Here is a 26,264-nt window from a genome sequence, read left to right as displayed (position 1 = left end):
TCCTCAGTAGCAATCACTCAGCCTGGCTCTCCATTGTGGGATGCCTATCTTGAATCTCTTTTACATCTGAGAACTGGACTCCATATTTGTGCTGCAAGAATCATGATGCTTTGCTGAAGCAATCTGAATTGCTTAAAATCAAATCAAAACATAAATGTTTGAAAGAAGTTTTCATGTGTACTTCTTAACACCTGATCTTCAAGATAAAACATGGGTAAAAAATTAACATAACACAAATGAATAAAGACACACAGGAAAAATAGCTGACATAAAATGAGGTATGAAAAGGCATTCTTTCCTTTCTGTGTTTGTAATATTATAACATACTGGCCCACTATGGGGCTATATTTCATATTATTCTGTAACACAGACAAAACCAAAACACGTTTTAACTGAACAACTTTTAACAAGCCTGTATGCATCTTACAGAAACACTATCATGGCAAAATAAAGAGCAAGAGAGGACCTATTCTTGCTTACCCACGGTGAATACATGAGAGAGAGTAGAAGAGCAAGAAGAGAAGAGTGATATTTTTTGTAGAAATAATTTTAATCTCTATTATTGTCAAAAGAACAATGGCACTGGTTTTGGTGTTTTCCCCCCCCTAAACCAAGGATACCAAAGAACTTGGAACTATTTGTATTCTGTACTTAGAAGTTACAAGTTAACCTACTTGCCTACGTATCTATTTACCTCTCTCTGGTTTATATTTTCAATAACTGATTGTAGAAACTCGAAAAATCTGAATGGGGAATTGTTTCTCACCTTGTTATCAAATATGCAAATCAATAATCAATAGAACAAAGAAATTAAAAAAAACATTAAGATAATATATCCTCTCTCCGACATATAGTGGACCAGCTATCTCCTTCATTTTTAGTCTTGTTTCCAAAGAAGAGAGAATTCCTGACAACATGTTGATGCTGTCATTTCCTGCCACCTTGTCTCTCTTCCCCACTTCCTTCTCCTTCCTCTGAACCTACTGCTCAATTTCCATGAAACAAGAGGAATGTATTTGCTACATGTTTCAAAACAACTGCCAGACAAGACAGGTAAGAGAAAAGTCAGGCAAGCAATAATTCCTGCTAAGTACACCTACAGCATGAGCCCAAGAATTACCCATTCTGTCTCACCTGCAGCTCCTGGACAGCTTAGCTTGCAGATCCCTAGCCTGGAATAAGTCACAGTACATGCTCAGAGAACCAGGAATATCAAGAAGGGTTTGAGGTTTTTTTTTTGAGAAATTGGAGGGAAAGCAAACTTGAGAACTGCCTGAAAAGGGGAGATGACAGCAGGTATGGTGGAAGAAGCGTACATCATGGAAGGGTATTTACAGTGTTGAATGGCAGACTAGAGGAGGTATCACACATGCACAGAGACGTGTTAGTAGACCTTCTACTCCCAGAACACCTTGCTAAAACCATTAATTTAATATTAGGAAAAAATTTGCAAGTACAATGTGTCTTTCCATAAAAGCATACTACAAAGACTGTTATGAATACCTTCAATATCCTCTGCATCTCCTAAACCTAATTCCTCCAACAGATCTGCAAAATAAATAAATCAGATGCTTTATTAAATACTCCTATCCAGAAAGATTACGAAGCTAAACCTAGAACTATATGAAGTGAACATTACCTGATTTCTGCTGACTTTTTTTAGGAGAGGTTTCATTCATATCCCTAACAGATTCAGGAGTCTTCAGCTATGAAAGACAATGATTAAAAATCAAATTCAAAGAAACTACATACTATTTAACAAGCAGAATAGATAGCCAGTCTGATATGAACAAATACTTACCTGGGAATTGCTAGGTTTCTCCCAAAAGCCTGTAGGTGAAAAATATTTTGGGAAGTGTTATTTTATTTAATTGAAGGTATCTTTTACTCCATTCAACATCAGTAGTTTCTACAACTAAGTATTAGTTGCAAGCGTTATTTCTCTAAGAGTATGATACCCAACATTCAATTTACCTCCTCATACAGCATTTGTATTAGCATACAATAAATGGACAATGCATTCTTCCCATCATGCACCCTGCATTTAAAAACCACAATTGCAGAACTAGGACAATTCATGTTAAGCAATAAGGTTATGCTCATTAACAGAACAAGATCAAAATATTTAGTCCTTTTGAAGAGCTGAATCCTGCTTTCTATTTCAGAAGCCAAAGCTGGTCTACTGTAACGAATCATGACAAAGCTGTCCAAAAGCACTACGACTATGATTATTCTGCAAGTGTTTAATGTTGAGAAGTATTTTCCTTTCCATTGATGGGACAGAGAAATTATCGGTGCAGACACAGACACCTGTCATGCATGTCATTCAATGAAGTAAAATCAAGCTAGTTCAACAGATTGTTCTGATTTAGCTTGCAAGTAAACAAAATAAACAAATGTTGTCTGGTTGTAATTTGCATTTATAACATAGTTCCAAATACTTTTTTTTTCCATTTTTGTCCAATACTAAATCATTTCCAAACTCACACAATCTACCAGCACACCTATATTTCTCAAAGCCTTCGCTTTAGTCATCTTTCAGTTTGAGTCCTCTCATGAAAGGAGTATACGAAGTGCTACTAAGAATGGCTCCACAGCAATTTTTTTTTTTTTTAAATCATTAAAAATCAAACAGTATTTGATTTCAGTAAACTTAATGGTCTATCAGTCTGGAAATACCTTAGAAAAATTACCATAATGATCTTTCCACACTGATTTTAAACTTAGTAGAATCATACAAAGCAGACTTCCATGACAACTACCCCACAAATAGATTTACAAGGTCCCAGAAACTTGTAAAGTTTTGCTTCCAGATTACTAAACGATAACTGAATTAGCTTCTTCAGCTATTCTGTTGTACCTATACTACAAGCAGAACTGACAAACTATTTGTTAAAGGAGAAATTCTTCAGAAGAGAGTTCTACCCCAATAGCAAAACCTCCCTGTCATTCTATGCTCAAGATGCTCAAGAGACAGTGTCATAACCTACAGGTAGAAACCCTTACCAACAAAATCTGAAATTTTAGTCACATTTTAGCTCCTAGGCAAAGCACAACAGAAAGCTACCAAAAATTAACCCAGGGAAAAAAAAAACCAAAACAAAACACGCTTAGCCAGATGATAGCTTTTGTCTGGTGCATTACCATCCCAGAATTTTAAATGTTTAGACAGGTCAGGCCCAAAACACATACATTTTCATCACTATGCAACAAGAATCTGAATCCTAAAAAAAGCCAAACATGTCCAAAGAACACACAGAATGCAAACAAGACAACTTCCTTTACAAAGTGGCCAGCAAGCGCTGTGATAACTGGTGTTAATTAACAAATAGTAAGCACTCCATTGCTCTAGCGCACATCCACATCATAATAGCATTCCAAAGACAGATGCTGATAGAAGTTGACTATAACCTATAAATGCTTAACAGACAAACGTTTAGTCCGCTAGGAAGTTACCATTGTTGTGTTCCCGTGAAAAAACCTGTGAGGATGCTCCATGTGTGTCTGCAACTCGGAGCAACTCAGCAGAAGATACTTTTCTTGGACTTTCAGAATTCGTCTGTATAATGTAAAACACATGCATGAGAATTGGTACCAATGCAATTTCAACTCATGTCTATGCAAAAAGCTCCTGCTAAGACTGCTTGCACAGCATGGTATCAAGTATATTAGAGACACAAAAACCTTTGTTAAGACCCTTGGAAAGGGCACATCAAAACACAGTATATTGGAGAATCACAGTAGTTGCACGTGTTTTCAGACCTTAAGCAAGAACTTCACAACTCATCTAACCTATCTGGTCATGTTGATAAACCTTGACAAACTGGACAGCCACAGAAGAGAATGAGCATGGTAACTCAAGATGTGGGTTGTGAAACAATAACTGCAGGTCTGTGGTGATACGACTTTTGTACTGGACTTGTACCTAACATTCAAGTTTGCACTTATGTTCCCTAGGCATATATCCTGCAGTGGTGAGTGAACACATTGCGACTCTCAGTTACAAGGGCAATTTGGGTTGAACAAAGACTAGGAAGGCAAAGCTTACAGAAACTAAAACTATATATATATCTATATATCTTGTATTTTTAAGAAAGGGGTGTGGAAGAGTTTGTTTTAACTCACATAAAAAGCCAGAGGGCATTCACTACAGACCCTGCTTGTTTTCTTCTAGCCCAGTACCACAGATAGAAAGAACTAAAATGGCAAATACAGCCAGCATGTGTGGTATCTCTGTTAAAAATTACTTTCAAAAAGGGCTGAAGTACACCTACAAAAGGTAGAGAGGATCTATTCAGAAGCAGCTAACTGTCTAGGTTGTAGATCCTAAGGGCAACCACTGACCAGGTCAGTGGAATAGAGCTGTATGGTGAAAAAGTAAAGCTACAGTCCTGACAGCCCCGGTGAAAAGCTCAGAATATTTTAAAGCAGCAAGAAACTTCACTGTTTCAGTACTATCCTAGAAACCAAGCTCAAAGGCCAGCTGCTATGAGACCCAAGTAGTTAGCCTGACCTAACTGCATCCCAGTTCTAACTGAACAGCTGGCCTAGATAGAGCAGAAGTATTTCAAAGGGGCCCCAGTTACAAACACATGGCAGGAAGAGAGGAAATAAGCTTCATCAGTGGTAGGGACCAAGTTTAAAAGCAAGTTCTCAAGTGCTTCTGGATCTTACTTCTACCCTCCCCCTGCCCCTCTGGTGGAAATCTCCGTGTCCTTCACGGAAAGTACCTCCGAATCCCAGGGAGATTCAGTATCTTCCTCTTCCTCCGCTCCCACTGCTGGCAGGGCACCTACAAATGAGGTAAGAAGAGAGATACTGAGTGTTTATATTTCACTCTGCTTTTCCTCATCATTCAAGCCCTGCATCCAAAAGATATGCAGTGGTTCTATTGCTGAGGACAAACTAAAAAGTGAGCGTTATTCAAGGGTTTCTTCACACTCAGTGATATCATGGTATTTCCTTTACAGCGCCACCTCCTCTTGCCTCCTTTCCAGTAGGAGATGACTATGCACAAACTGCTGACACAGCTAAAAGCAACACTCAACACGTTTGGGTAACATTCAGGAAGAAACTCCAGCTCGCTGCAGTCCTGTGGTATACAGAGTTCAGTTCTCACCTGCTCTCTAGCCTACAGCAATGAATTTGGCAATTACTACCACTTTACACTGTACAGGAGGTACTGGAAAAACACCGTGCAAACCATCTTCACACGAACATCACTACAATCACCAAGAAACAATGCTTCTTTTGTAGTGCTACCAGGAAAAGATCTTCCTTGACAGAGAGTTCTTACTCTGCATCTTCCCAGAAGCTAAACACCTAAGCATTGCCATTTAAAAACAGAGTAGAGGCTAACAGCTCAAACAATCACCCCAAACACACAGAAGCCATTTCTGTCTCAGGGGGTTAACACAGAAATCTCTTTGCTTCCAGATTAATGTAAGGCTTAGTCTCAGTGGGTTCCTGGCCAGATTACACTACCTTCATTTCTCTGTTTTAAGCTACTCCATTAGGTAAAATTGATCCAGGATTCACTCATGTGGAGACGTACACACAAAGATGGGGGAAGGAGCTGGAAAGCAGTGAGAGCACCCAGCCCAGAAGAGGACAACTGCTGGTTTCACCCTCAGCTCTGATTACTTACACTATGCCAAATGCACACTTATGGTAAAATGCACAGAAATATAAGAGCATGTATAGGCACAACACTTGAATACAGCAGCTTCTGCCAGGCCCCCTGTGTGTCATTCCATCAGCAGCTACACATGCTCTGGTAACATCTACCACACCAAGCTACTCTCTGGAGACAGACAACAGAAACTGTGCCATCTCCTCCTGCTCTGAGACCTGAGGTGAGTACCAAAGTGCTCAACTCTGACTGATCTGGTAATGCTTTCAAGCACACACAAGCGTGGCACTGGAGAGACCGTCTACGTTTTAAAACCGGACAACGTGAAGCACTGGAATGGAACAGCTTTCTGTCAGCTTGACTCAAATCTTTCACAGGCTTCAGCCAAGGGCAATCACAGCTTTTCAATCTGACAGTACGAGCCAGAAAGGGGAATTCTATTGTCACACTCAAGACACTAGTCCTCTTCCATCTGCGCATTTTGTTCAGATCATTTCAGGGAGAAGACAGCAACAAAACCAAGAATGGCACTTGCTTCATATAGCATTTTTTGGAATCCAACACCACACCAGCTCTTCGAGAATGAATGAAAAGGAACAAGAGCTGCTTTTCTTCTTTGCCAATGCCCACTAGGATTCACAGGCAAGGGAAAAATTTGTTATCTCAGAAGTTAATGACAATTTTAGTTCATTTACTGTGCATGAATATTTACAGAGGAAGAATTGGGATCAGTAATTCATTTCTCTCACCAGCATTGTCTTTTGAAGTATTGTGGACTCGATGGCTATCATTACAAATAGAATTTTTCACACTCTCAACAACTGCAGTTTGTAGCTCTTCACCAGTGTCTTCCTTCACTTGCTCCTCCTCCTCCACTTCTTCTTTCTGTTTAGATGATTCTTCCTAAAAGAGACGGACTTCTTCACTATCCATTGATGACTTGAAAGATACTTCTCTTGTGTAAGACAAAAGGGAAACTTTGTTGAGCTTTGTTTTACATGGCCTTCAGGTTTTCCATGGGAATCTGTATGAGTAGACAGCAATGTCTAATGTCCTAAGTCTCACCTCTGGTTCTGCAAAGCCCCTAAGAAGCACTTCCTCATGTCAATCTAACTTTAGCTTCATTTAAGTAACATCTTTCTGGAACACATTCCTTTTTTCTTTTCGCCTACTTTGCTCCAAGAAAAAACGTTAGCTTCCTGATGTCAATCTTATTCAAACTTCTTTTTGTTTCCTCACTTTCAGCCATCACATGAATTTTACTGAAGGGCAGTACATATTTACAGATAAAATCTGTACATACAACTGAGAAAAATTTAATTGATTCCAGAAAAAAAGTCTACTGCCTATTCTGTAACCAATAGAAAAAAAAAATTATCGAAGATACTCCCTGATATTATTCTTATACCTACGAAACTGCTTTAACTTGGAGTAAAACATTTTCTAGTATCACAAAGGATGATCAAAAGATTTATATATGTGAAGAACAAGTATTAACAGAAATCCAGTTTACCATTTGTTTCTTACCTATATTACCCTTAGAAAATACCACTGTGATTAAATCATCCCTATATACTTACTTTGGTACTTGAGAGAAGTGCTGTTCTTAAATTTTCTTCACACCTATTTAAGTGCAAGTTTTCACTTTCTTGTTTCAGCGCTTCACAGACTTTATTATCTACTTCTTCATATTGCTCCTCTTCAGTATCTTCATCAGTCACATGTTCAAGAACGACAGAGTTCAGTCTTTGACTTTCAAGCTTTGAGTTTTTTGCTGCTGACCAAGAATTATTACCACTTTCAAAGCCACCACCAAAGCTTGACTTTTTCTCCTTAAGACAACTATATGAGAGAGGCTGAGGTATCTCTTTTTTCCTGTCTGTCATTTCAGAGTCTGCAAAACAGGAGTCAGCATTTCTGTGAAACTTCTCCTCAATCATGCTTTTCCTTTCCCAGCTTTCTTCTGTATCTTGCAAATTATTTAGATTTTGAAAGATAGCTTGTTTTGGTACTGACTTGCAAGAAATTTCATTATTCATTATCTTTGGAGACATGGTAGTTATATTTTCTTGCAACCTTTCATAGCACCCAGCTATAAAAGACACAGGAGTATCAACAGATTCCTCCACCTTGTCATCAAGTTCTTTATTTATTCTATGATCATCATCACAGATATCTCCTGTTCCAAACCAAGCTTCCTCTTCATATTTAGCAAGACTAAAATGCTCCAATTTCTGATTATTTTCCCCTTTAGATTCTGTCTTCTCCCCTTGTTCCTCCTCCAGTATGTCATCAGACTGAGTTTCTTCACCTTTCAGATCTTCCTCCTCCTTTTCATCTTGACTAACATCTTCGTCCTCCTCTTCTTCTTCCTCTTCCTCCTCACAATCTTCATTATCATCTCTGTTGTCATCTTCATCATCGTCTTCCTCCTCCTCCTCCAATTCGTCGTCTTCTTGGTTGCTTGTATCTGAGACATCTTGATTCAACAATTCTCCACATTCTCCTTTGTTCAGGTTTGCAGCTGACAGGGTTCTTTGCTTGAGGCTTTTCTTCGGTGACTTAGGACTTTCAATTCTAGAACCATCATCTTAAAGCACAAGAGAAGGAAAAATGCAAGTGAATAAAAGGAGTTACATACATAGCAATAGGCATGCTACCAGATTAATGCACAGGAGAGAATGTATGGAAAGGAGCCAGGCAAGGGATGGGCAGGATGGAGGAAGAACTTGACAGGGACAAAGGCTTAGGAGGGGATTAATATTTTCATTTTAAGAACAGGACTTTTTTTTTTTCTGAAATGACTAAGTGCTATGTTTTTCAAAATGCTACTTTTCTCATTCACTACAGAAAAAAAAAAAAAAACAAAACACAAAAACCTACTCAGCAAGTCTACTTTTATATATTAGTATATCATACAATCTTTTCCAAATAGCTTACTGTTTTTCCTGAACTGCTGAGAAGCATTCATTAACAGTGTCAAGTTTGGCTTCTGCAGCTTCTGTAAATAAAGATTTATTTAAGCAAAAAAAAATTACTTTTTTTAAAAACAGTAACAACAACAAATGCTTTGTTCACATAAAATCTTTAATAGTAAATATAATGAAGTTGTCCTTTTGATAGTGCTCAGGTGCTGACTCCATCTTCTAGTTCTAACTACACAAACACTCTTCACATATGCAATTCAGTGAGTATTTCACCCCAAAACACTGTACAAGCACCTTTCTGCAAATTGTTTCCAAAACTATGTGTACATACTATGTAACAGTTCTAAAAATCTGGTTTTAGAATTTGTAATACTTAAGTAACATTCAGCTATATTTAAGATTGCCGTTTCAGGCTGCTTACTTGCAAATGTGCACCATGCAAGTAACTGTTAAGACCCCTAGACTTAACACATAAATTAGTCTCTACGTGTGATGGTGTGCTCCCCCCAACTCTAACCTGAACGCTTGTCCTGTAACACTGCTCAAGTGATAGCCATCAGTGATAGAAGTGTCTGGGCCTGATGGTAACGGTGGCATCTGACTCAAAGAGGATTTGGGGGAGACTGATAACAACACATAGCCAAGGGATGGCAATGCATCCCCCCTAACCACAGTGCTACTTCATGTCCAACTCAAGCCAAATTTGGCAGAAACTAACATCCACAGTCAGTGTGCAAATCTGACTAGTAAGTCAATTATCTTACTCCATAAGTAGTGAACAGCCCAAGAGCCCTTTGAGCTGTCCTGCATGGCAGCAGGCTGCATGTCAGGATCTCCCCCTGGGTAGGAACATCTCTCAAGGTTACTCTTTGAGGTTGAGGGATTCCTTGAAACAACAGATCCTTGATAAGTGACTACTAGCAAAGACTTCAAAGTTTAGCATGCTAAGTGATATGCAAGACTGATTGTGCACATATAATCCTTTAGACATAAACCATTGATCAAGCCTGGGACTAGGACTGGATCCAGACACACCTAGACTCCTCTCTAACAAGGAGTTCAGAAAGAAAGATCCCTTCTGAATCTCACGACTCAATGGGAGGGTCTCCCTGACAGTTAAGTAATCCAGTGTACCTTGCCATCGAATCTTGTTAAATCACTGACACATACAGCATTTACTACCAAACTTGGATAAATCACTGTTTTGTATGAATAAAGTACATTGTTGCTTCTCTCTTACAAGTGAAGTACATCACTTCCATGCACAGCATTGCAGGTACACTTACCAAATATCCCTAAATTTTAAAATCATGCCAGAAAAAAAAGCATAATTTCTATTTCAATCACTGCAAGAAACCAAATTAATTTTAAAACTAAACACAATTGCATCTCCAGCCTTACAGAGTGGATTGAACTACCGCACTCAGGTTCCTCATCACTGTAGAATGCTAGTACAACAGAACAGATGCTCCAGACATCACTGCAGAAGCAGACAATTCTTCACAATGTTAATAAAAACAGCAGATGCAAGAGCTTGCAGCTACCAAAAAGAATACAACCCAAGCATTCAAAAAAAAGAGGTAAAAAACATGCAGCGTGAGACTACATGGAAGCACAGAACATCATCTCACAGAAGAAAAAAAGACAACTCATCCGATTGAATGCTCTTGAGGAACCTAACAAGGAGGAAAGGAGAACTAGGTGATGAAGAATTTCAGTAGATCTTGACAAATAAATGTCCTTTTCCAGTCAGTATTCTATCACCAAATTTACAGGAAACAATAATCGTGTTTGGAGAAGAACAGAACAGGTTGTAACAGTAACTTACAAACTTTTAGGGTCTGCAAATCTGACTTAAATAAAGAAGAACAAACAAAACAATGTGGTTGTTTATCTTGTCATCTATTGCTCTTTTGCCTCAAACTACAAATTTACCGCATGCTCTGCCACAGTTACAGGTCTTTCAGGAGAAACTCACAGCAGAAGAAAGGCTGTCAAGCCAGAGACTGCTTCTAAGGAGAAAATAATACTGGCTGCTACTGTAGTTTCTTTCAATCCCACAGAAAACTTGTCTTCAAATCACTTATTTTTACAGGATTTTTTTTGCTGTAAAGGCACCATACCTTGGGGGTAAAATCGAGTTCTTCTTCAGAAGTATGCCAACTGTCATCACTCCCCTCTTTCTCAGAGCTTTTTAAAAAGCAAAGCAAAATGAGTACTGTGCTTCTCAAATCATTCTTCAGTTAAGTATTAGGTATTTTTAAAATCTCACCTTATTGAGTCTCCTTGGGAAGAGTCATCTATTGCTGTTAAAACATTAATTGACATGCTAAAATTAGATTGGGCGTGCTAAAAATTAATGAGTACATATAAACATTAACATAGACAATTCTACAGGCCAGAACAGAATTAAACTTTTGGCAAGCAATTTAACACAAGACAGCATGAATGAACGTGTTTCCGAAACAACTGCTTTTTCAAGCCATACTGAATTAAAATAAAAAAAAAAAAGAAAACAAAAAAAGAGACTAGAGTTATATCCCCTTTAGACTCTTAGGCCTAGAAGTTTAAGAAACATCTCTAAACTAAAAAAAAAAACCCCCACAAAAAACCACAGTATAAATATGCTATGCTGGTAAACAGTTAACAAAATGGTGGTGGTGTAGCAAGACAGTAAATAAATAAACCTCTGAACTACTCATATTACACACGAGTACACATGCAGAGACTTTACTATTTTATGTAGTATTATGTATAACATTATGCTATATGCTACACTATCTTCTGCTCTACCCAGTTACAGATAATTCTGAAAAGGTAAAGAAAATCAGAAAGCATAATCAAGATCTAAAGCTTATTCTCAGGTTGAAGAACTGCTGGCAGTTCTCTACACTTCACCAAAGAGGTTATTCAACAGACAAAAGGGGCATAACCAGGGCATTCTATGCTACATTCTAAGCTTTCATCAGTTTTACAAAGGCAACTTGTATGTAGGATCACAGGATAAATCAGGCCAGAAGGTATCTCAGGAAGTCTCTTAGCCAACCGTGTCCTCAAAATGGGTTTTCAGCTATGAGGTCAGATAAGGCTGCTTAGGACTTTATCCATTCCAGTCTTGAACACCTCCAAGGAGGAAGACTGTACAACCTCTCAGTTCTACTGTCCTTATCATGGTGATGCTTCTCACATTCAGTTAGAAACTTTCTTGTTTGCATTTATGCCTCTTGTATCTCTGCCTCCAGTCACGCATCACTGGGAACTATCAACTACTAAGATGAAATAAAAGGGCTCTTCAATTCCCAAGACAGAAGGGAAAAAACAAACAAATACAACCTCTACATAGTAGCTATTTCAACATTCCTCAAGTTCTCAATAATTAATTCTTGTTAACTGTCACAATATAATGAAGTTGCTTATAAAGAGGAAATTGGTGACCTTCAAGTCGCATGATGACAACCAAACCGAGGTCTTGGACAAAATCATTAAAAGGAAAAGAAAACAAAGGCATATCATGCCTGAAGACATCTTCTCTACTATCAGTAAACCACAAATGAGTATGGAAATTTTGTCCGTCCTACAGATAGAGTTTCTGTGGGAACTTGGATGAGTAGTCTCCTGACCTGAACAGGGCTTTCAGACAATGAAATATAGTGGACATATTCAGTGTAGACACGTCGTGTAGACAAAACCTAGAGGCTGAAACTTCCAGTGTGATGATGAGCTAAAACAGTTAAAATACCAACACAGTCTCTGATTTTTAATGTTTCCTACTAGAAACACATAATATTTTAAAATATTAGTTAGTTCTACATACTGCAGTTTTCTGTTAACTCACTCCAGTACCAGCAGTCTAATCCACCTGCTAACCTCCCAAGAGGAATAAAAATCTGCCTCTTAGAATTGGACAAATAGTGTGGAATAGTCAGTTACAAATTCCTGACAGGTGGCTTCAGTTATATTTTCAATTAGTATAGTTATAATTAATCAAACCAGCTGAGTAAGTTATATGAACTTTTGTTTTCAATGTCTAGTAACTTTAAGCAATGATCAAGACCAGGTCACATTGTCCTTTAGAAGATAAGAGAGAAAGTCCATGAGCTAGCTTTCAGATAGACTTTGATGCCCTACCATAGGAATGAGATGTGGAAAGCAGTCCCTGGGGATTGCTTGTTTCCACTTTAATTGAAGTTAATTTCCATTTTGAAGTAACAGAAGAGCATATTTTTAAAAAATAGAATTATTTACTATCACTAATGACATAAAGCAAACACTCAATTCAATAACAAAGGACCCATGCAAAACATGCAAACAAATAAAAAAGCGCCCAAAGTCTGCTCTCAAATCTAATTTTTAAAATCAAAACCATCACAATAGGGACCTCCACGATAACAAATATCACAGATGTGTTAATATTTGTATATCGTACAACATGTTTTGTATTTGAAATACCACTGTATAGAATACCTTTCTTTGATTTTCCTGTTCTTGATGTCTGGTTAGGACATTGTTGCATTCCTATATCCATTTAGGAAAAGGCATGGAAAGGACAGATGAAACAATGACATCAGAATAAATCTGAATTCCCAGAAATTTGGAAAACAAAAGCAATACATCAACAAAGCTACAGCAACGGGAGAATGTACTGTGACCGTCAGCCTACTCTACAGTTCTAAGTGCTAGAAACAGAAATAATCACAATCTACAGAATTCTGCTCTCAAGGGGCAGTGTCAAACAGTGTAACTCAATTTACTTGCTCCAGGTAAAATACCCATATTCCAATATTTTGAGATACTGAAACACATTATCAGAAATTTATTCTGACAACTTTATATTTCTCTTGAACTTGACTAGTTCTCGTCTAGCACGGACTGCAAATGCAATTCCTTCACATTTGTAGAGTGCTTCAGACATACGGCACACTTAAAATCCCTCCAAGCATCCCAAAAATCCTTTGATGCCAACAACTAAAATTTGGAGATTCACTATCCAGAAATTTTGAAGGAAATCTTGAGCCTTAGTACTCATATCACCATGCAACTTCGAGCCATTGTGTTATTTATACTCACGCATCTCAGGTTGTAGTTTTTGCATGTTTGTTATCCCTCATTAAAAAAGCAACCCCGAAACTTATTCTCTTAAGCCAGCTCACCTTAAAAGTTGTGTCATTTGGTGCCTGAAGCAAACATGGGTCCCTGCTACCTCAGTTTGAAGGTAGTCAAGTAAGACAGTCCTGCTTATATTGCTTTAATCATGCTGAACTCTTCACATACAAACACTATACTGCTAGCCAGAACACAGACACGACAGTCAGAATGAACAGCCTGCTCCCACAGAGCTATAGGGCAGGCCACAACTGGACCAAAATGGGTACACTGACTGGTATAGGTGTCATGCATGTATTCATGCGCGTATACATATCTGTGTGTTGTGGAATAGAAGTTCTACAATATAGAATCATAGAATCTTTAAGGTTGGAAAAGATCTCCAAGATCATCAAGTCCAACTGTCAACCCAACATCACCATGCCTACTAAACCATGTCCTGGAGTGCCACATCTACACATTCTTTGAACACCTCCAGGAATGGTGACTCCACCACTTCCTTGAGGAGCCTGTTCCAGTGCCTGATCACCCTTTCAGTAAAGAAGCGTTTCCTAACATCCAACCTAAACCTCCCGTGATGCAACTTGAGGCCATTTCCTCTTGTCCCATCACAAGTTATTTGGGAGAAGAGACCAACACCCATCTCCCTACAACCTCCTTTCAAGTAGTTGTAGAGAGCAATGAGGTCTCCCCTCAGCCTCCTCTTCTCCATACTAAAAGTCCCAGTTCCCCTCAGTTGCTCCTCATAAGACTTGTTCTCCAGACCCCTCAGCAGCTTTGTTGCTCTTCTCTGGACAGGCTCCAGCAACTCAACGTCCTTCCTGTACTGAGAAGCCCAAAACTGCACACAGTATTCAAGGTGCAGCCTCACCAGTGCTGTGTACAGGGGCACAATCACTTCCTTACTGCTGCTGGCCACACTGCTCCTGATGCAAGCCAGAACGCCGTTGGCCTTCTTGGCCACCTGAGCACACTGCTGGCTCATGTTCAGCCAGCTGTCTACCGGCATCTCCAGGTCCCTTTCCGCCAGGCAGCCACTCTTCCCCAAGCCTGTGGCGTTACATAGGGTTGCTGTGAACGAAACGCAGGACCCAGCACTTGGCCTTAGATCACTATTCACCTGCTCTACTCATCCTACTTAGTAAAATTTTTTATTTTAAGTCAACGAATGATGTGGTCCTGTTATTGCAGCTACCCAACACCAAATTTCTTCCTGACAAGGCCACATTTGTCTCAGAGCAGAAAGGTGTCACGCCTATATTGATTTTACCACAATGGAATGAATGTGGCGAAAGGACCCTTATCAAAAACATACACTTAAAGGACATCAAGACAGTTTATCATTCTTTCTCCATTTCTCAGTTTTCTTAAAAGGTGGTACCCTCAGGAGGTGTAAATCACACTGAAGCACCCATTTCTTTCCCAATAGCTCTATGATGAAAAAACAACAGCTTCTGTAGGGACTCAGGGAAACACTGAAGGAACAACACACTAACATGCACTGCATTAGCAAAAAAAACAAAAAAAAACAAAAAAAAAAAACCCCAAAAAAACAATATGCAGACATACTAGAAATCTGAATCCTTGCTTTCAGAAAAAAAATTACCAAAGAAATTTCAACTTCAAATCTAAGAAGCCTGTCATTCAATATGCTAGGGTTGGAAGCCATTCATCTGGAGGTTTTTGCAAGCCTGTCTGTGATTAATAAAAACGTTTATGTTCTGACAAAAAGTAAACATTCAAGTAAGCATAAGCCAACTTCTTAAATATGCTGACTTGCTCATTAGAGGATAATATTTTGAATAATGTTCAGCAAGTCAAAAAGCAGCAAAAGGAATAAGGACAACACTGAAGATCCCAGAAAAATAATACAGAAGAGCAAAAGAAAAGAATTCCAAAGTGGATGTTTCTCTGGTCTCTCAAGATCATCCCAGCTTCTCCTCTAACTGAGCCTTAAAGCCTTTAATGCACTGCAGCATATCAAAGGGACTGTCACGATGCAGCACCTGTGCTTTGTGGGTCTAAGCCAGAGATTGCAGAATTAATGCAAATAAACATTCCCTATATGCTACTAATCTCTCTTGCTCAACACACTGGGGCTCATCTTTTAAGAGACTAAGCACAAGGACAAAAGGATTCATACTACTCAGAAGAAAAACAAGCCCTACTAGAAACAGAGTGAGAATAGACCATATTCTTACTCCTTACAAGTCCTTAATCCACATAACATTCTCTTCACGCTTACTATGCCTTTTCAAATGAAGGTAAGAAGTAAAGATTTCCCTTAATATCGGGGACTTATATTAATTTTCAATGAATGTGGCAAATAATTTGGTTCAAGGACCCATATTTCCCTGAGGGTACATCAATTTTAGAATCACACAACAGTATTATTCTTCATGCCACATTTTAAAATAACCCTGGCCTGTCAGCCATTACAATGTGGTGCTACAGCAATAATCTACATGCACAGGAGGCAGTAACAGAGGTAACAGGGAGCGCTGTTCGGGTGAAAGTAACGTTTTGCTGATTAAACTACCTATACCAACTGCTTTCCAAAAAAAAAAACAAAAAAAAAAAAAAACCAAAAAAAACACCACACACAACAAAAAAAACCAAACAACAACAAAAAAAATCAAACAAACAAAAAAAACAACCCCAAACCAAAACCAAAAAACCCACAAAAACCTCACCAACCACCAGAAAGACATCCCGCCCCCCCCCAAACTTTCCTTCAATCTACCAAGAAACTTCACAAATCTCTTGACTAGATCAAAGGAACTGTTCCCAAGTCAAATGAACAAAGTTTGGCTCTAAATTAAGTTGCCATATCTAGGGAAAGTCAGTGAGGAAAAATATCCCAGGTTTTGCTCATATTTCTATACATATTTAAAAAGGGAGTAGTGAACTGTGTTTGAACACTATCTGCTGCCCGTTTGCCACATAGTTCTGATATAACATCCTTAAAAATACAGAAGGAATAAAACCTCCCACTGTAGGGTCCGAGATGTCAAGTACAAGACAAACAATTTCATTTATATTTAAAATATTAACTTTCTAAGATTCCTCTAGGGCTGTATGAGTTCATAAGCACGGACTGGATTTTAAAAACTCACTAAAGGGGTTAATTTTTTTATCACAAGGAAATGTATTTGTTTTTCTGGATCACAAAGGAACACAGCTTTTTTAAAGTCTATTTCATGAAGTTACTGAAAGTGGAAGAAAAGCATTATTTTTATCGTAAATCAAACTACGTCCAAGAACATACAGTATACACAGACATTGCATTGTTCTTGCTAACAAAGTTACTTTTCCAAGGTAATTTTTCCTAAATATGTCTTCATAGCATCTACATGGAAACAATTGTAACTGATGCTGAGAAATAAGATGACTCACTAAAAGAGCTTAGGGCACGTGAAACTATTAATATTAAAACAAAGACACAGAAATTCAGTGGAAATCAACAAGATGGGTATATTCCTGCTAACTCATCTGTTGCTTCCCAACTACAGAAAGATGAACAGCGACTCAGGATGGAGCTACTGCTTTTGCAATTGGATTTTCACAATCTGAATGGCCATTTATAAGTAAAAGTACATACCTGAAAAAACAAACACTCTCACCTAGTTCATTCCCCGTCCCCCTTCTCTCTCTTTCTCTATAGGAAAACCTATATAGATGCACAGTCTAACAGGTAGAAGGCAACAACCCTATAAGTAGACATGTAGAACACAAATCACAACTGCCTTCAATCTGACAAGAAGCACCTCCAACTAGCAACAAATAAGCACATTCACAAAACTTCTTGTGTTACTCCATCTGACACCTCCACTAAAGTCAATGGTGAACACAATAAGCAATAACAATACAAATCACCCAAATAAAAGCCCATAGTGATTTTCCTCATGAGCTCCTCCATGGTTAAGGATCATACCTCTGTCCATAGCAGGTGCACCCCACCTAGCAGCTCCTGCCCGGAGAGGAGTTCCAAGTACTGTGATGCCCTGTGCACCTCCTGCAGAAGCTTCTCCTGTGTTTTCCCAGTCTGTGTAGTCTGCCAGTTGTTTACTAAGACTATACATAGAAAGAGAAGAAATATATTTTGTAAAAACAACCACATACTTGCATATAAAATTTAATAGAATACTTAATAGCCACTTCTTATCCATCCTACACATGTTCATAGCCATATGAATTCATATACTTGTATGTATTTGCTATGGGTAATACACACAAAACTTATTGCATGACTATTACATACTTCAATATTCACTACAATCACATGCATTCTATAGATGCATATTCATACTTAACTCCTGCTGGGTACACTTTTTTCAGCCTAGCTTTTAAGCAAACAGAACCATCTTAGAGAAAGAACATCCACAGGTACAAAGCTAAGCATAAGAGGAGTAAAACTGCTTAAGATTTTAACAAAAGGGCTACCAGTTAGATCTCCTCTGAAACAAAAGGCTGGTAGTTCCTGGTCATTGCAGTGGAAGTCAGTAAGGACAATGGTGCTGGTCTGGGGAGAGGGTTTACATGCATTTCAGTTTGCCAAGTTCCACCTCTGGATAACTGTAGGATACAGACACTTTATTTTAGAGTCTATATTGGGCAGATGCGAGCTTAGCAATAAAACTTGAAATCTAACAGAGAATTCTGGGTGCAAATTTCCCTCAACTTCCAGATTAAACACTAGACACAGGAACGATACATATCTGAAGATGTCACTGAGCACAGCTTCAAGACAGGTCTCAACACACCATTAAACCTTGGTGCTGTTAGAAAAAACATTCAAAAGCCACACTGATAACTGACAACTTACTCTAAGAATAAGGTTAAAAATTTACCTAGAATATCCATTAATAACAGCATAATCCTCAGCTGTCCAGCCATTAGCGTCTTTATGGGAAACATCAGCACCATACCGAAGAAGAACTTTTATCAAATTAAGCTCCCCACCAGAAGCAGCAGTCATAAGCGGGGTTCTGAAACATCCAAGACATGATATAAAATAGATCATTTTACACAGACCTAATTATTTCTATTCCTATTCACTCTGGAAAAAAAAAAAAAAAAAAAAACCAACTATTTTCCCCATTAACTTAAAATGAACAAAAGAAAAAGTAGTTTTCATTAAGTATTAAGATGAATAATAAAATGGGAGAGGGAGTCAAAACAACTAAATGTTCAGTCTTCAGACACACAGACAACACTTATGTACAAGCTATGCTGCTATGGAGTAGATGTTTTTTCAAATTGAGGCAATGTGGCTGAGCTAACAACAGGTTTCCTGCCAGAAGGGCCATCACAGACAATGCCTTCTTGCGATCCTCAATTTGGAAAGCATCCACCAACCAAGTGCAGATCTGCTTTCACAAATCACATCGAAATAGCTCCTTCTGTGTGGCTCCCCGTTTTTTTTCAGAGCTTGTTCCCATGCCTCTCATCAATTCAACCAAAAGAATACCAAAGAGACCCACGTAGAGTTTTGACAAACCCCTCACCTTTCACACTGATCTCGAGCATGCACGTCAGCTCCTTTTTTAAGGAGAAATTCTACTATCTCTTCATGATGTTCCGAGACAGCAAGATTAAGGGGAGTATATCCCTCCTGAAAGGACAGATAAATAAATCAAGTTAAAAAGCAAAGTCAAAAAATCCTTCAAGATAAATATTAATGTAACTTTTGGAAATAATTTCCTTAACAAATATAAACATTTACCTTATTCTGGGCATCAATATCAGCATTATGATCAAGTAACAGCCCTGCTATAGATGCATTAGGAGATATGACAGCCAGGTGAAGGGCAGTGTTGCCACCGGTGTCTGTCAGATTTGGGTCAGCACCATGCTCTAGCAGAACGGCCACACATTTTTCTTGCTGGCACTGTACCGCCTGGGAACAACAGACAAAAAGGAAAGACTTCCAGCATTTACATGTCACATTGTTGCAATTCCCCTAGCTTCCCAATGCTGGAAAATAAGAGCACCTTCAAAGACTAGCCAACACATGCTTATTACACACCAATCACAATATGCACGGTTCTGCACAGGTCTGTATAAAGAATCCTGCAAGATACATCATTTAGTGCATAATCAATAAGCTCCACTTACAAGAACATAACATATTCCACATACCTTCATCAGGGGCGATCTGTTATCATTGTCAAAAAGATTTAGCTTACACTTGTTTTCTACTAGATATGTAACAACATCCACATGGCCGTTCGCACACGCGAGATGCAGAGGTGTCCTAAAAATTAAATATACAAAATTAGCATAGACAACTAAAGAAATAATTTCAGGCTATGATAAATGGATATGACCAAAAGTTTCACTTTGCAAAAACCAAGTTTAAGAAAAGATTTCTCATTCCATTACCAGTAACAGCAGTTGCACGCCAAATGCCTGAAGCTGGCTGGCAAAAACCCTCCACAGCGTCCACTTAGTAAGATGACATTTCCTTCACCATAGAACTGAATCTGCACATTCCTGTGCCTAGGCCCTAGTCGCTGTCTCCAGCAGGATTACACACACAGCACAGCAACAGAGACCAAAGCTTGGGAATCTGAGGACTATGGCCAATAAACCTCTAAGTTCTTCTGTGATAGTTCATGTGACAGAAGTGTATCAGAGATGTAGGAGACGGGTTTTACAGCAAGAATATTAGTGTTTCCCCACACTTTGAGAATTTCTGCTTTTTCTCTAGCTTGCTTACTACTGCAGTAAAACCAAGAACACACTTGCACCAAAATGCCTCTGACAACATGTAGCAAATCAGACAGCAGAACACTACAGGAAAGTATTATTTCACCTTCCTGACATGTATAACTATCATAGTCAAAAAAAAGCCGACTACAGAGGAAGTCCTCTCCAAGGAGGGAATACTGTGTTTCCACAATACCTGACCAGCATAAAAAAATGAAACTTTTTTTCCTTCAAGTTAAAGCCTTGCCCGAAAGAAAAGAGCTGCTTCAAACCATTGGACATCTTCAGTCTGATGTCAATTAACCAGTCTGCTTATACCCAAAGATATAATCACCCCCTAAATCACAAGGACAAGAAACACACAAAACTTCAAAGAATTTGTAATGTCTTGCTATAGACAGGGAACAGACTGAAGCATCAACAGAACAGTCCCTTAAGAGCAACTACCACCACTTTCTGAGAAATCCCCATGTAAGTATGCAGGATCCTTCATCTCTGAAGAAATGGCTGACTGAGATTACCTGAAAGCTAACCAGGACTGGTTATGAAGGAGTCCATGATCTTCTAAAAGCTGCTACTACCAAGTATTAGGAAACATGACAAATCTGAAGAAGTCACTATCAGCTTTGCAAACAGAAAAGCCTTCAGAAAACCTGGGGACTTGTTGCTGCTGTCCTTAACCAAGCCTCTCAGTCTGCCAACAGGAAAGGAGATGGTTCTGCTTGGAGCAAGACCTGCTGAGCTCCACAGAAGATCCACTTCAGGGAACAGCCTGGCAGAGAACATCAGAGTGTTCGGAGTTACCTGTACCCGCAAGAAGCCCCCAGTAACACCAAAGCTGTTCTGCCACCCAGCCCTGCGGACCCTGCCCAGACACTGTTCTTCCTGCTGCTGCAGTCCTATGCTGATAACCCATGGGGCAGAAGAGAACTGCTGATGCTTGAGCAGCTGCAAAACAACCCCACTGGGAGACTACAGGAAACAGCAGGTTAGCACCACACACTTCCAACAGTACTTGAGCTGACAACCCATCAGCTACAAGCTAAGCAATGGAAAGCTCTAGAGTTCACTCTGACAGGCAGCTGACAGGTTAAATCTCTTTTAGCGATTAGCTTTGACCTAGGATTCAGGACTAGACAGCATCATGCCTACAGTGCTTCCAGCTGTGTGCTTAGCTTTACCCATCTTCTTCAGCAAGATTGAAGGCTTTGCTAGACCACCTCTGAAAAGCTGCCTGCTCCTAACTAATGCTGTTCCAATTGCATTTTTTGGGAGGGCCTATGGGCTACAGGACCCACTTTATGGAAGGAGCCTGTAGGTGTGATACTTGCCACATCCCTGGTGCAAGATTTTGCTTTTGGAATTCCTGAGGAGCAGAGCTGAGATATTAATATGAACAATGCACACATTTTAGCCATTACTTTGCACATTTCCTATTCTTTACTTCTGTTTCTAATGATGTCAATTCTTCCAGTCCCTAGAGAACACTATGAAGCTCTGAAACACAACTGCATCTTGTGGTCACTCATGACACATCACACAAGCGCTAAGATGGCATAGGTGGGCCTGCAACCCTCATGGCTCATAGAGAGTACAGGAGCTGCAGCAAGCAGGCAGATTCTGTCCACTGAATCCCTCTCAGGTAAGCTTTTCAGCACTGGGTACTGTCATGCCAAAACCATCACAGTGCTCTATTGCACGTAACTGCCTTGTCTCTTGTTTGGTTGTTGTTGTTTTTTGGGGTGTTTTTGTTGTTGGTGGTGGTGGTTTTTTGTTTTGCTTGGTTGTTTTTTTTTTTAGTGTGTTACTTTTATTTGCCTAGTTACAACACTGATAATAGCATGACATACAGAAGGAAACCTTTCCACAGGAAACAAAGCTTTCTAGAAAAGATGAACTTTAAATGCAAAAAACTAGCCAAACTGCATACAAGGTTCTGCTAAGACCTGATGACTGACTGAACGAGCCGCAGTGAAAGAAAAGGCAGTAAGAAGAAAAAGAGAGAAACATTCAGCAGCTAGTTCCATAAATGACCTTGGCTACCTTGACTTAAGCAGCTGGAGTATGCACAAAATGCACTCAATCCACCTTAAACTGCATACCCTCATCTCCAGCTCCGTAAACAAATACTGACTTGGCAGCACTCAGGCACACAACTCACATTACCAAAGTTCATTCCTACTGTGCTCTTCCTTGCTTCTCCTACAAATCTAGGTGGTTTTAGGTGTTTTCAGGGCAATAAGCTGGCTGGCTGGCAAAAGTCCAGTCTTCAGGATAGACAGCCTAGGAAGCTGAGCTGATAAAACCAGCATCTCTTCGGAATATCATGAAGGTTTTCACCCCAGGCCTTTTCAGAGAAGGCATTAAAGAGTTGACACATACAAGACTCAAAACTTCAGCTGATTTCCTTATGCTTACAATGGACCACTAGCAGCTATGCTGCAGCCGGGGCTTCTTCTTAAGACATAATTGCCAAGTACTTGCTGTGCTTGACTCAGAAACCCAAAAAATAACACCCGCCAGAAGAATCAGCTTCTCCTGCAGGCCGCTGCCCAGAGCTTCCACTTCAAGGTACTGAACAGCTGTACCAAAGCCTCAGAGCAAACAACTAAGTAACTGCCACCTAAAATCAGACTGTTGCTTTGGCTGCCACATCAGTCACAAAAGGCACATCGGGCAACTGTGCACGGAGCACCAGTATACAACATGTTTATTCTGCACTCTAACCGTGTCCGAACTGCAGCGCTTACCTCTCCTTAAGTCACTCCCAGCTGAAGCAGCGCAGCTTTCTCGACTCAACTACTAAACCCGCACACTGAGCCCTCAAAGATGCACAGAGATGCATGCGACTGCACTCTGACTTCGAAGCGTGGCTGCAGAGGGGCCGTGAGGTTCCTCCTGCAACCCACCCGGGTCAGGCTGCTGCCAGCTCCCCCCCGCTCCCGTGCCCCCAGGCAGGGCAATACGACTCCCAGAAAGCAGGGCACCGAGGAGGCGGGGGCAAAAAGAGTCAGGCGACAGTTGGGATGCTAGGCCGAATTCCACGGTTTCTGACAACGCAAGCCTGATCCCCACCCCCAGCGCTGCCAGGACCCCTCCACCCCTCCCGGGCGCCGCTCCCGCCCTTACCGCTCCGCCTTGTCCCGCCCGTCGATGCCGTGTTTCTTCAGCCCCTGCCGCACCTGGGCCAGGTCGCCGCTGGCGGCCGCGCGGTGCAGCTTGCCCAGGTCCTTCTGCCGGAGCTCGTAGGCACCGGCGGGGGAGGGCAGGGCGGCGCCGCCGGACGGCGGCTGCTCCTTCCTCTTTCTCCCGAACCCGAAGATCCTTTTCATCCCGCCTCAGGGAAGCGACGGCGGAAGGCAGCCGGCGGGCTGTGCCCGGCCGAGGCGAGGGCAGGGGGCTGCTTCCCGCGGGCGACCACAGCAAACATCCGCAACCGCCCACGCGACGGCGAGCTTCGCGCAAGCGCCGTTGAACGACTGCGGGCTGGCGGGGGTGCGCATGCGGGGCCGCGGGAGGCTGGTAGAACCATAGAACCATAGAATCATAGAAGCATAGAATCATAGAACCATAGAATCATAGAATCATGGAATCACATGGTTGGATGGGCGGTTGGATGGTAGGGGGCGGTTGGTTGGCGGTTAACTGTTTTGCTGCGTGACGGCATAGGCGGCTTTGCGGCCAGTTCCAGGTCTGCTGGTGAGAGCCGTTTGTCAGGTGTGCCAGGCGGTGGGTGGCCTCGCTTTCTGCCCTCTCGGGAGCCAAGCTGTGCCGACGACGGGTCCGGGGAAGGAGGTGCGCCCAGGGGGATTAACAGCTAATTAACAGCTAGCTTTCTGTTCAGAGGGGGGAAGTGGATTTCTTTTTTTTTTTTCTATGTTTTTGTGGAGCCAGGTAGATCATAATTTGATTTATTAGGTTTAGTCACATTTTAGTTGAAAACAAAACAAAAACCCAACAAAACAAAACAAACTTTGGTCTTCCTTTTTAAAATTAAACTACTTAGAAATTATAAACCATAAAAAAGTGAGAAATGCCTGCTAAAAGTAGGACTGTAATGCACTGAGAATTGATTTTGATTCCAAAAGGAACAGAGAGGAGTATTCCTACTGATGTGGTTATTCTCAACATTTAAAAAAAAAAACTCATATCCTATGAACACAAGTTTCACTTTGCAAAAACCAAGTTTAAGAAAAGATTTCTCATTCCATTACCAGTAACAGCAGTTGCACACCAAATGCCTGAAGCTGGCTGGCAAAAACCCTCCACAGGGTTTTTGACCTGCTACTAAAAATGTAGGTTTTTTTCTTATGTTTAAATGGCATTTCCTGTATTTCAGATTTCACTTTGTGGCCATTGCCTCTCAACCTGTCACTGGATGCCAAAAGGCTGCTGCCTCTCTTCACTACTACCTCCTTCCTCTCCGAGTGATAAGATTCCCCCTGAGCCTTCCCAAGTGAAATTGTTTACAAAAAGTTCTTTACTACCTTGAGGCATCTCCTGTTCTTATACCAAGAAGTAATAGAGGATGGTTTCGTTGCCTCTGTCTCACTTATTTTTCTTTGCAGTCTATTGATCATCCTGAAAAATGTTGAATGTTCAGAATCCAGTCGCATGAAGACTTAACATACTGGTTCAATATGAAATGTATCAGTGCTTCCACTGATGTTAGTGAAATTATTTGAACAACACTGCTTTGGGTCAGAGCTGTGGTTGGGTATAGTTGGGTTTGGTGCATTCACACAGTTGACGTAACACATCTGTTCTTCTGAGTTTACAGTGCTTGTATCATAGCCCTATCCAGAGGTGTTCATGACTATGGAGAATTTGTGAGAAGCATTCTGCTGGAGAGGTATGGGGACCTTATTCATTCCAGCAGTGGACCACTATAGCAAATAACAGAGTAGGCAGAAAGTCAATAATTTATTATTTGCTTTGTTGGCTGCTGAAATGCATAGTGTTTGTGCTGGCTGTATCTCAGATGCTGACAAACTTGCGTTTGGAACAGGCTTAGACAGTGTTTTCAGTTAGTATTGAGGGAGAGAACCATGATTGTTGCCAGTAAAGTACCCTGAAAGCTTCAGCTGGTAAATCTTTTTCTGTGACCCTCACATACTGATCACTAGCTTTCTTTTTAAAGTTCAAGCTAGCTTAGATTTCCTGAAAAGCTAAGACTTTCTGTAATAGTTTTGCACACTTCATATTTAAAATCAAACCAGCATCAGACAAAAAGAAACCAATGCCAAATCAAAATAGAAATGCCAGCGATTTGTTCAGGTATTGCATAGTCTTTGACCAGACTGCTAAGTGGCCAGATTTCATCAGTTTACACACAGTCAGAGAGCTTACTGCTCCTTCTTATGTCATTTGCCTTTATTGGAAGTTCACAGTACTGTTGCTCCTTAGCAGAACTCTAATTCTCAATTATGTGAAGAACAGGTGCAATTTATTGTTGTAGTAAACTTGGTGTCTTCCAAAGGCCATCTCGGTTTTACAGCCCACACATTCACTAATATACATAACTGTGAAGGATGATCACCTGGAGAGGAGGTAGAACGTTATTTTGATGTGTTTTTGCAAAGTGTATTTTGGTATATGCGTGAGGAGTAATTTGTCAAAGCTGTAATGCCTATCTTCATGTATTTGAGGAGATGAGGACTGGTGAGATGGACTTCCATAGCCAGCTACTTCCCATCAGGCCTGAAATGCGGTGTCTTTCTACTTCCAGGTCCTGAACAGCACTGTAGGAAACAAGTCCAAACAGTATGAAAATGTGGCTGCGTGTCAGACCGTGGCAAGTTGAATGAATCTAATTGAAAGCAGATCACTGCAGCTGTTAACAGAAAACACTGTGATAGAATAGAACAACTCCACCTAATTGACCTTCAAGG

General features: G+C 40.3%; 1 protein-coding gene across 1 annotated transcript in view; it reads right to left on the bottom strand.

Annotated features, from left to right (window-relative positions):
* ANKRD26 (ankyrin repeat domain 26) overlaps positions 1 to 23,763 on the bottom strand; it is a 57,683-nt gene extending 33,920 nt beyond the window's left edge. Inside the window, exons 1-17 of the mRNA XM_086747449.1 lie at positions 23,503 to 23,763; positions 19,804 to 19,918; positions 19,388 to 19,561; positions 19,170 to 19,276; positions 18,513 to 18,650; positions 17,597 to 17,736; positions 13,024 to 13,074; positions 10,832 to 10,865; positions 10,683 to 10,749; positions 8,573 to 8,633; positions 7,213 to 8,222; positions 6,382 to 6,535; positions 4,731 to 4,792; positions 3,457 to 3,559; positions 1,802 to 1,830; positions 1,640 to 1,706; positions 1,504 to 1,548 (exon numbers count right to left, since the gene is read on the bottom strand). Of these exons, the coding sequence (XP_086603575.1) occupies positions 1,504 to 1,548; positions 1,640 to 1,706; positions 1,802 to 1,830; positions 3,457 to 3,559; positions 4,731 to 4,792; positions 6,382 to 6,535; positions 7,213 to 8,222; positions 8,573 to 8,633; positions 10,683 to 10,749; positions 10,832 to 10,865; positions 13,024 to 13,074; positions 17,597 to 17,736; positions 18,513 to 18,650; positions 19,170 to 19,276; positions 19,388 to 19,561; positions 19,804 to 19,918; positions 23,503 to 23,705 (2,560 nt within the window). The 5' untranslated portion in view covers positions 23,706 to 23,763. The remainder of the gene's footprint in view (positions 1 to 1,503; positions 1,549 to 1,639; positions 1,707 to 1,801; positions 1,831 to 3,456; positions 3,560 to 4,730; positions 4,793 to 6,381; positions 6,536 to 7,212; positions 8,223 to 8,572; positions 8,634 to 10,682; positions 10,750 to 10,831; positions 10,866 to 13,023; positions 13,075 to 17,596; positions 17,737 to 18,512; positions 18,651 to 19,169; positions 19,277 to 19,387; positions 19,562 to 19,803; positions 19,919 to 23,502) is intronic.
* Positions 23,764 to 26,264: the final 2,501 nt, after the last annotated feature.

This window comes from Chlamydotis macqueenii, chromosome 1 (genome assembly GCF_036417535.1).
Source record: "Chlamydotis macqueenii isolate bChlMac1 chromosome 1, bChlMac1.mat, whole genome shotgun sequence".
Classification (NCBI taxonomy): domain Eukaryota; kingdom Metazoa; phylum Chordata; class Aves; order Otidiformes; family Otididae; genus Chlamydotis; species Chlamydotis macqueenii.
Note: the sequence above shows the minus strand (reverse complement) of the source record. Positions and strands in the feature narration are given on the sequence as shown.